Consider the following 10,310-nt stretch of genomic DNA (forward strand, 5'->3'; position numbering starts at 1 on the left):
TACAGAATTGATAAACTGGTCGTTACCCCGTTGAACTCTATAAAACCTTTCTCCAATTTGCGAAAACCCCACTCAAAGCCAACGCCCACCACTTCAGCCACACCCCACCACATAACCCGAAGAGCAAACATATGCCCCGAAATTGTGGCAGACACTTGGTGCTTGTTGGCCGCCTTTCGTTTTATGGGCTGATAAAAAGACTTGGCACCAATCAAATACCGCAAAACATGTTAACTGTTAATGCCCCCAGACACCTATAAGAGTCCTTTTCCGTGGGACCTGCGGTTGGGATCGGCTCGCCCATAAATGCGCCGAAAAATAAATTATATTTCAACAAAAAATATAAAATACATACACTGGCATTAAGGAAACCCCTGAAAAAGGACCATCCGGTTACAGGGTTGCCGTCCCCGTCCCTGTCCCAGTCCCCGACTCCCACTCTCAGATCTCAATAATTCAAAACAATTTCGTTTTATTGCCGAAAAGTTTGGCGTGTGTTTCATTGTTTGGCATGGGTCTCGGAATGCTGGGGATTCACTGGCTGGCTGGGGGGATGGGATTGTAATTCCGGCTCAGGGCACAGTTTAACCTCAACAAAAGCATGTTGACCCTGCGAACGGCTGGTCAGCTCAACCCTTTTTAACTGTTGCAAGACCCGAAACGTGGCGCGAAACGTGTCGCAGCGGAAGTGAGTGGGTGGATTCTGGGGCAAAACTTACCGCTTTTCGGTGCCAGGGGTTTTGCGGCGGAGCCTGATGAAGATGAACGGGTGGGTAATCCTTTTAGTGCCGCGCCGGTTTAATGAAAATTGTTTCCCTTTGCACAAAGGACGGAGGAGGGACACACACACGGCGGCACTCCACTCCACTCTCGGTTTTAATTATCCCCGAAATAAAAGAGTGTGTGTGTGTAAAAAATACAATCTTTTGCCACTTCGACTTCCTCGCACAAGGAGGAAAGTGTAGGAAAAATTATCGCGGGCTCACCGGCTTAATTACCGTTAATTGGAATTGGTGTTGCTGCTGCTGTTTTCCTTTTGTTAAATTTGTACTTTTTTTCGTGTAATTTGTATTTTAATTCAATCAAAAGTCGTATCGTTTCGATTCAATTGACAGACAGACACCACACTTTAGCATTTAATTAGTGGCAAACGCTCTTGTTGCACGCTGTTGTTTTTGTTGCTGTTGTTGCTGATCACTCGCACACTTTAGCACACTCACACACCAACACAGATACTACGTTCACGAAAGACGTAACTTCGGAATGTGCCTTTTTCTCAGAGCAGCGCCGTAGCGAGTGGAAAACGTTCCGAACAGCGCAAGATTCAAAAACAGAGTGAAACGAAAAGCAAAAAGCGGCAAGTGGCAAGCGGCAAAACAAGCAGCAGCCTTCCGGCTGACGTTAACAGCTGCTGCTGTTTTCAGTGGGCCAGCAGCGAAAACACCGTCGTGGAGAAGGTTGTAGGCAATTTTTTTGTGTTTGTTGTAAAGGATTTAGCTCTTTTCCATTTCTTAATAAATAATATTCAAAAATATTTCTGAATTTAAATTTAAATCAATAACGGCATAATTGATTATTTTCAAATCAATTCTACGTACAGTTTTATTTCCTAGATCAAATTTTTAACTTGAATTTTCCCTTATTTTTCGTTTGCTTTTACCTTTCGCTAAATTTAATATAATAAATAATAATAAATATATATTAATAATTTAAAACATTTTTTCATGAATAACAAATAAAAATAAGTAAAATTACCTATTCTTTTACACGGTTTATTCAATTTTGAAATTTTAGCTGTTACTAACAGAGTTTGCCGCTGGAAACACATATGTACATATTTTCATTCCATCAACAGGCTCTGTTGAGTGAGCTATGTTATTTGTTGTCGTCTCTCACATTTGAGTGAGAGTGTGAGTTGTTTCTCTCAGCTGCGGTGCTTTGGCAAGTGTGTGAGTGAGAAAGAGCGAAAATGAGAGCGCGTTTGAGTATTTTTCTTGTTGAATGAAGGGCATGGGCGTCAATGGAAGGGGTATAAAAACCATGCATCAGAATTAAATAAATTTTCAAAATTTCAAACATTTAGTATTACAAAAAATTATACAAAAGAATGCAAAGAAAACATTTTTTAATAAATTAACCATCCATTAATATGCAGTCCAAAATGAATTGCAAACTTGTAGATTCAGAAATGGTTGATACGATGAGAATTCTCTTATAACTTTAGAAAAGGGATTTCGATCCAGAAAAGCAGAGATTTTTCCTGAAGTACGTATTAATGTATTAATTGAAAATGCCGTTACAAATAAAATATTTGGCATTCAGGGAATATACATATAATGCATTTGGAATATCAAAACCAATTCTATATTCATATGTACAAATTTATTACTATCTAGATTGCATAAAAGGCGTATTAATGGATGGCGATATTCGAACGAATCTGTCAGGTTTAAGGATATGAATATTATAAAGAAGTGTAGCGATTATCTTTGTATTTCTTACCGAGGGTTATTTTGGTATAATTATGCCTAAATGCCTACAAAGTCTGCTCAGATATCTACTATCATCTAGATGTTGTTACTCTCTTAAACAATGAAATAAAACCCCATTGCGCTTAGGGTAGGGTAGGGTAGGATATTAGGGTTTATGATCGTGGGAATCTCAAAGCACGCATTCGGCAATAAGGAACTTTTTAACCTCCAACAGACACCCACATGTGTTTTGCGACAGACAAATCATCTGGAACTACTAATTGTTATATCTGCCACCTCATCTGGTACTCCCAGTTTATGGATATTTTGGCTAAAAACATACCTCAAGCCAGAGCTGGCGCCTCTTTGTTAATTGATGGCTGTCGATGTTAAGCCTTTCAAAAACCTTTTGAAAATTTGAAACAGTTCGCTCCTTCATTAATGAAACCCGGCAATAAACTAGCCCAGAGACAGTAGCACACTGCTATTTAAATGCCTGAAGACTGCAAATTATGGGAAATCGGTTTAAATATTTCATGTAATTAAAACCAAAGGCGATAGCGAGCCAGACCCAGGCCGACGCACAGGCAGAGGCGGAGGTCCGTCGGGTATCGTATCAGGCCAGAACAAAGAGCAACTGTTTCGGCCGTAAATGTTTTTGCAGGCAACAAACAATTATACGTATTGCCACACGATGCGGCGGAGGGAGCGCAGACAGGGGTGGACGCGGTGTCGTTGTCAAGACAACCCACTGCCAAAGCAATTGACAAGTTTTTCAGGTAAGCAGCCAGAACAGAAAGAAAAACAGACAAAAACATAAAGAAAAATCCAGCGTGAAGGAAGGAAGCAAAGGAGCGACAACAGTTGAAGGACTCTCTGCACCTGCAAGGAGCGGAAAATCGTGGAAAATTGTCAATGCAGTGAGGCAAGTGCAGCGAGGATTCCGCGTAAACCCAAGCGGCAGGAAGTGGGAAGAACTACTCGAGAGGACGAGCATTTCGCAGCTGGAAGGAAGGAAGGAAGGTGCACAGCCGGCTGTGGCCATGAACTACTACGACGAGGAGATCACAATCGGCGGAGGCGACTCCAAGCATCTGAGCAGCGTTCAAATGGAGCCGAGAATCGGTGCGGCAGTTGCTGCCAGAAGAGGTGGCAGTGGACCAGGAGCTGGAGCAGGAGAGGAAGGCAGAGGTGGACAAAGGGCGGCCGCAGGCAGGCATCGAAGAATGGTGAGTACTCGAGGTAATGAGAGGGGCACTTGCTAAATGGCATATTGTGGCGATGGGAGTTGTTGAAGAAGAGAGTCTTGAAAAGAAAAAGGAGAGTACATTTCGGCAATAAACCCTCGAAAAGTGTCTTTGTTCCTACCGTAAAATTTTTCCCTTCATTTTGGAATATTTCTGCATCTTATTGTGCGTTTCTATACATATGTAAAAGACAATCAATACCATCTATTCATTTTGTTCCATGTATCCATTGGTTTCTACACATTATATTAAAGTCGCAATCTTGAGTTCTCTATAAAGTCTCTATAAAGTACTATTCCATCGCTATAAATACTACCAAATCAATACAAATCCTGCCTTAAAGAATCCTGAACCATAAACTGTATGCGTGTTTAGTCTCTTTGCCTGTACTATGTACAAAATTTATCCATCGCTGCATAGAATGATTATGCTGGGGTCTCTTTGCTTTTCAGTCCCAAATCGTTCTTCCTATCATCTTCATTGTGTACCTTTCAGTCGCAGACTCTCCTCTCGATAATAACGTATCCCCATCCACCTCAACAACCCTGCTCTACCAAACATCTTAAACATCATTCCCCACTTTCAACCATCAAAACAGCTTCAGGGAAACAACTCCACCGATGACGATGGTCTCCTACAGGACATCATTGATCACGATGACGAGGCCGAGGACAGCGACGAGGACGATGACAGCGAGATGCAACTGGCCGACGGCATGGGTATGGGCATGACAGCCCCAAGGCCTCAAACGCGACCAGGTAGCACTCGGAATGCCAAGCCTCAGGCCCAGGACCAGGACCAGGATGATCAAATGAGTTCGGGCAGCGATGAGGCAACACTGGGTGGAGGAGCGGTACCCAAGTTGCCGCATCACAAGTTGGCACTGCCCATGCAGCAGCGACGCAGTGCAGGTCAGGCGGGGGCAGGCGGTAGCCAACGACAGGAGCCGTCCTTCAACCTGACGCCGGACAAGTGGGAGCAACTGCCACTGCAGCAAGACCTCAAAGACATATTCCCCTACATCCTGAAGTACACGCCGCAGACGATTGACACGCCCTATCACCTGCAGCCGTTCATTCCGGAATTCGTACCCGCTGTGGGCGATGTGGATGCTCTGCTGAAGGTGCAGGCGCCACCTCTGCTCCAGCCACAGCGTCAGCGGGAGCTGGACGAGCACTTGGAGCGATTGGGTCTGTGGCTATTGGACGAGCCATCGGGCACGCAGAGCGAACCCAGTCTCCTCAATATGAAACTCCGTTCCGTGTTGAGTGGCAGTCGAGGGAGAAACCCGCGGCACGCATCCTCGGCTGCCTTGGTACCCACCGCGAGATCGGCCAAGGACATTGACAAGTGGATCGGTGAGGTGGAGCAGGTGCACATGACCCAATCCCTGTACGATGCCCAGCCCCGCAAGGACATTGACGCTCTGCTCGAGGACTGGCCACGCTCCTATGCCGATGCGGAGACTAAGGATGCCCTGGATCAGGCCTACCGCTCCTGCCTGCAGCAACATCTCTCGCTGGCCGACTATGTGCGCGTGCTATGCGAAAGGTTTGGCATCGAGGGACCCCTGGACTCCCAGGCGGATTACATACACAACGTCCAGACACTCTTTGCCCTGTACCTGGCCGCCAGCCAGGCATGGGAGTAGGTGGCCCTGCGGATGAGTATAAGGGTGGAGGTGGATGTGGAGGCAGGTGATGCCTGGCCCCACTAATAACGCTAATGGCTTCGATTAAGTGACAGCCAGACGCCGTTTGTTTGCCTTTGTTGCCTCCACGCAGGATGCCACGGATGCCACGGATGCCACGAATGCAGAGAATGCTACGGCTGGAGCTTCGGCTTCTGCTCTGTTCTATTCTGGCATTAAATCGCTTGGAAAATGGTCAACCCATAACCTGCTTGTTTGATGTGGGAGATGGGAAAGGTAATGTTAATGGAGGGGATGGGATGGGATGGGATGGCTTGATTGGAGGTAAACTAAGTTCCATTTCTGGCGAGGAACTGTTTGCTTTGGCTAATGAGGGACGACCAATCAAGTACTTAGCTGCATTACATCTGCAAATGACAGAGCATGTAAGAAAATCTGAATAATTTCATCTAAAGATTTATTGTTCATGGAATTGCTAAAACATAGATTCCAGAGTGTGTGCTTTATTATACATATTGATATATGCACATATCTTTAGGTACAGCAATTGTATTGACAAAAATACAAAGTCCTATAAAAGTTCATACAGTTCCCTTTCCAACCCATCAATGCGTTTGGATATACATAGGTATGGCAAAAACCGAGTGAAAATTATGAGAGTGCTATGATAATTATAATAATAAACCATGTAAGAACATCAGAAATTTACACATATGTGCATATTTTTTAATTTCTTCTTAAATCATCTACAGGCTCTATGAAAAAAGTAAAAAAGCTGCAGCACCACAGCAGTTCAAGCCAGCTTGGTTTTCCTTTGTGTGTCATACATTTTATACGTACATATGTATGCCCAGTGGGAAGTCGCGATGGAAATGAAAATCGTCCTGGGGCTGTAGACGCACGAGTTGAATGAATGGAGCAACAGCTTTATATCTGCTTCGGCCATAAAATCGGGCATAAAGTATTGCACGTTTTGCCTTTGTGTACTTATGCGGAGGGGAAGGATGGGGACGCAAGCCATCATCGCCTTAACTCATAAACCAATCATGCACTTCATCTCACAGACAACAGCAACGCAACAGCCATGCGATGCCTAATTAGGCCCGCTTAAGACAAGATTCGACCAGAACAGAGGCCCAGACTCAGGTCCAGGCCCAGAGCCAAGCAGGCAACGGCCTTAATTATGCGTAAGCCGTAAAGAGCCCATTAATGTCATTTTCGTTGCATTTTCCGGGCAGTCGGAGGGCGTGATGGCCGCATGTTTGATTAACAGACACTTCTGGCGTGTTTCCGACGTATGCTCAGTCCATAATTCTGATAGATTCACTCCGATGTGGTCTCAAGGAGAAAATTATCTTGTATATGCGATTCTCTTTGGCATTTTAATCACATTTAGCCGTGGATTTGTGAATTATTTAGAGAATACTTAAATGTGTGAGTCACATAATTCGTAAATAGCCTTTTGAAGCTATTATTTATAAAAATTATTCACGTTAGATTTTTAAATTTCCGTTAAAAATAAAGAAGTACATTTTGATTCCACCAGATGGCGCTTTTCGGACGACACCTATCGCGCACTATTAGTACCAACATCTCCGCCAATCGCTTTACGCGGTTTTTTTCCATGAAGGGCTGGACACTCGGATTTTTGTTTTTCATATTTATTGGCGCGCTTTTAAATTCTATGTAATGTACGAACAAAAAGGTTTACAAGAGGTTCACCTCTCTGAGATATTTCTATCCTGCTTTTCCTATCACAGCTCTAACGGTATGAGTTACAAAATAATATAAAATATGTATATATACATTACCGACATTGCCTTCCCTCCTGCACCATGCACCATGCATTACCTCGTCGGCTTTGACCGGGTAAGTCCGGTCGTTTTCTCGATCGGTCGCGCTCTTGTCGAAGCCTCGCTTGCATTAGGGCACAGGCCATTCGGCCGGCCTGCGCTTGATTCGATCCAGCAATCACTTGAATCTCGTATATCGTCGTAGAACAGATTTTCAATGCGAACAATCGTCGTCTTTTCAATATCTTTCAATTGATCGCAACATACGCTGCCGAAGAAGCTCAGTAGCTCAACATAATTTTGAGCTCATTTATCTTCAGTTTTAGCCATTTTTGGCGTATCGTTGGCCCTACCGTATACAATCTAGCTTGTACTCTGAGAATCTGGCAGCACTGCTCGGCAGCACAGCTGACGGGCGCCGTTACTCTGCAAAAAGCGTGCGTGCTTCGCTTCGGATTTCCCAAATTTCAATTTGCATTGCAGATCAGCAAAAACTGTGTGAAAGTCATTGAAAATGAACAATTTTATCGAACCTTCAGCTGCATCGCCCAGCATAGGCGATGCGGGGCGCATTACTATGCAGAACATCAGTTCATCATCAGATCAGTTCTTGGTGGCGAATTTCGAAAAGCGCAGCAGCATTGCCGCCACACACCTGCCATTGCCGCTGCAGCATTTCTTTCCTGTGTCGCCTGTGGTGCCGCCGTCTGTGGTGACGGCAGTGGGGCCCGAAGTCGACTCCCCGCAGCCATCGCGTTCGCGGATGGCGCAAATGGAAATCTATTGGAATGGTATAGCGTCCGTGAATAATAAGATGACTATGGATATCACCAAAACAGAGCCCGGACTCGTCGGGCTCTCAACGAATCAACAGCAGCAGCACTCAAGACAGCAGCAGCAGGCCGCCAGCATAAATAGCAACAGTGGCAACAACGTGGGGCAGAATACCAACAACGGTTGCAACAGCAACGGCGGCGGGGTAAACCTCGGCAACAACAACAGCCTCAGCAATGTCCAGAGCATTGCCGCTGCGGCCAACAACAATAACAACAACAACAATGGAAGCCTGCTGTGCGCCGGCTGCGGCAAACACATCAAGGACCGTTACTTTCTGCGCGCCCTGGACATGCTGTGGCACCAGGACTGCCTCAAGTGCGGCTGCTGCGACTGTCGCCTGGGCGAAGTGGGGTCCACCCTCTACAAGACGGGCAACCTAATGCTGTGCAAGCTTGATTATTTTCGATTATTTGGCAACACGGGCTACTGTGCCGCCTGCAGCAAGGTGATCTTCGCCTTTGAGATGGTGATGCGCGCCCGCACCAATGTCTACCATTTGCATTGCTTCGCCTGCCAGCAGTGCAACTATCGATTGTGCGTTGGCGATCGGTTCTATTTGTGCATGAACAAGATTCTCTGCGAGTACGACTACGAGGAGTGGCTGCTCTTCGCCACGATTGCCGCTGGGGTCCCGGGTGCCGCCGACGAACTGCCCGGCGGAGGACCAGGCGTCGCCAACATGGGTGTGGCCGTGGGCATGGTCAACGGTCCGTGCACCCCCGGCGACCACAACAATAACAAGGGACCCCAGACGCCCACCGGAGGCGACTCTCCGTTTGCGGCCGCGGCCACTGCTGCTGCTGAAGAACCAGCTAGGGGCGTCCAGACAAAAAAAAGCCCTGAGCACGGGCGCGCCTAGGAGGAAGAGCGTCTGGATCCATTGGAGCAGCAGGAGGAGGAACAGCAGCTGGAGGACAAAAAACAATATTCTACAACCGCAACTGAATCGAGAAGGGTAGATCGTGGCTCGTCGCTCTTGGAACGAGGGAGACAGGGGGAGAGAGACCGCGAGATTTGATGCCACATGATTACGGATGATGGAGTCGATATTCAATCTTCGTTTGCTTTTGACTGAGCTCAAATCTTATAGTGTTATAGATTTAGTTTTTGGTTAAGTTCTCTCACAAATCACTTGCTGAATGTTGCACATATTGCAAGTGCAGAACTAAGTTTTCATTTCCCTTTCGAATGGGCAAATATTCGTTTCATAGATCGATTTTTTTTTTTTTTATTTGTCGAGTGTTTACCACTTCATATGGGTATACTCGTATTCGCATTCATATTCATATTGATATTGATATATGTATGTAACAAATAGTTTTTAGTTTTCACGCTTGAAGCGTTGCGGTGCCAAAATAAATTCAAACGTATTCCTTGTTTCCCCCCTATTCATCATTTGGGAGAGAATATACCTCCAGTTATATTATCCAGTTATCCAGCCCCAAGCTGCTATGCCGCGATCGCCTCTTCATACCCCCTAGGTAAATTTATTAAGTTATTATTTATCCTTTTACTTTATTTAACACTTTCTTTTATTTTAGCAGGTCTCCAAGGGCTTCCCTCTTCTGGTGTTCCGATTAATACGAAGGAGTGTGCGCTCGACGACGGCTGTCCACCCCATGCGACCGGCTGACATCACGAGCTCCCAGCCGTCCCCTGCGCACTGGGCCACGATACAAAGCGCCCCTTGGGTCATGATTCCTGTCGCGCGACACTGTGATCTTTAGTCTGGTCTACTTTTTTGTCCGGTCACTGCCAGGGCCCTCATCCTTGCGTTCCAAGATGTTTTCTCCGCCTTTCCAGTCCGCTCGCTGTCGGTACCTCCTCCTCTCGGGAGGTCCAAGGGATGTGTTCCAGAGCTCGGACTGATTTTCGTAGTAGTGCCGTTCGACAGTCTGGATTCTCGCGATGCTGGGAGTGTCGGTCCTTCGCCGATCTGGTCCGAAGATTTGGATTTGTAAAATATTAAAATACTGTTTTTTCTTTTACGCTATATCTCAGCTGCACATCAACCGATCTGGGCGTGACATGTCTCTCCGTGATCGGGAGAATCCTGCCAACCGACTGCCGCCGGAAAAAAGGACATCAATTTTTCCCCGATTTTCGCAAAAAATCATGATGGTTAATGATGTAACCATCATTAAATTTGTCAAAAATCGGCCTCGTTTTCGTTGTCGAGATTTTGATGCCGTTCGACAATCTGGATCCCCGTGATGCTGGGAGTGACGGTCCTTCTCCGATCTGGTCCTATTTGGCTGAGATATAGCCTTCCGAAGATTTGGATTTGTAAAATATTAAAATATTGTTTGTT

The 10,310-nt window shown here is 45.8% G+C and overlaps 3 protein-coding genes across 4 annotated transcripts in view; 2 read left to right on the forward strand and 1 right to left on the reverse strand.

The window, feature by feature from the left end:
* Positions 1–1,360, reverse strand: part of MESR3 (misexpression suppressor of ras 3) — a 45,515-nt gene extending 44,155 nt beyond the window's left edge. The window contains exon 1 of the mRNA XM_033379409.1: positions 720–1,360. The gene's annotated coding sequence lies outside the window, so the exon portion shown is untranslated. The remainder of the gene's footprint in view (positions 1–719) is intronic.
* A 1,669-nt stretch (positions 1,361–3,029) lies between these two features.
* On the forward strand, positions 3,030–6,077 carry IFT46 (intraflagellar transport 46). Of its 2 annotated transcripts, XM_001356463.4 has the most exons (3): positions 3,030–3,250; positions 3,304–3,700; positions 4,317–6,077. In XM_001356463.4, the coding sequence occupies exons 2-3, from the start codon at positions 3,515–3,517 to the stop codon at positions 5,367–5,369; spliced, it is 1,239 nt and encodes a 412-aa protein (XP_001356499.2). In that variant the 5' UTR covers positions 3,030–3,250; positions 3,304–3,514; the 3' UTR covers positions 5,370–6,077. The 2 variants fall into 2 exon arrangements, with proteins under 2 accessions (XP_001356499.2, XP_033235299.1); XM_033379408.1 differs by lacking the exon at positions 3,030–3,250 and having other exon boundaries at positions 3,258–3,700.
* Positions 6,078–7,545: 1,468 nt separating this feature from the next.
* LOC6902855 (LIM/homeobox protein Lhx2-like) lies at positions 7,546–9,387 on the forward strand. The gene is given in 2 exon segments (XM_002132555.3): positions 7,546–8,800; positions 8,802–9,387. Coding segments are annotated over 2 exon segments (1,281 nt in total). The 5' UTR covers positions 7,546–7,676; the 3' UTR covers positions 8,959–9,387.
* The last annotated feature ends 923 nt before the right edge of the window (positions 9,388–10,310 follow it).

The sequence above is a fragment of the Drosophila pseudoobscura genome, chromosome 4 (assembly GCF_009870125.1).
Source record: "Drosophila pseudoobscura strain MV-25-SWS-2005 chromosome 4, UCI_Dpse_MV25, whole genome shotgun sequence".
Taxonomy (NCBI): Eukaryota; Metazoa; Arthropoda; class Insecta; order Diptera; family Drosophilidae; genus Drosophila; species Drosophila pseudoobscura.

Excerpts from the sequence above, each read along its gene's own strand:
- IFT46 (XM_001356463.4), top strand. The coding sequence starts at position 3,515 with ATGAACTACTACGACGAGGAGATCACAATCGGCGGAGGCGACTCCAAG. Across the intron at positions 3,701-4,316 it reads CAGGCAGGCATCGAAGAATG|CTTCAGGGAAACAACTCCAC; the intron begins GTGAGTACTCGA and ends CCATCAAAACAG.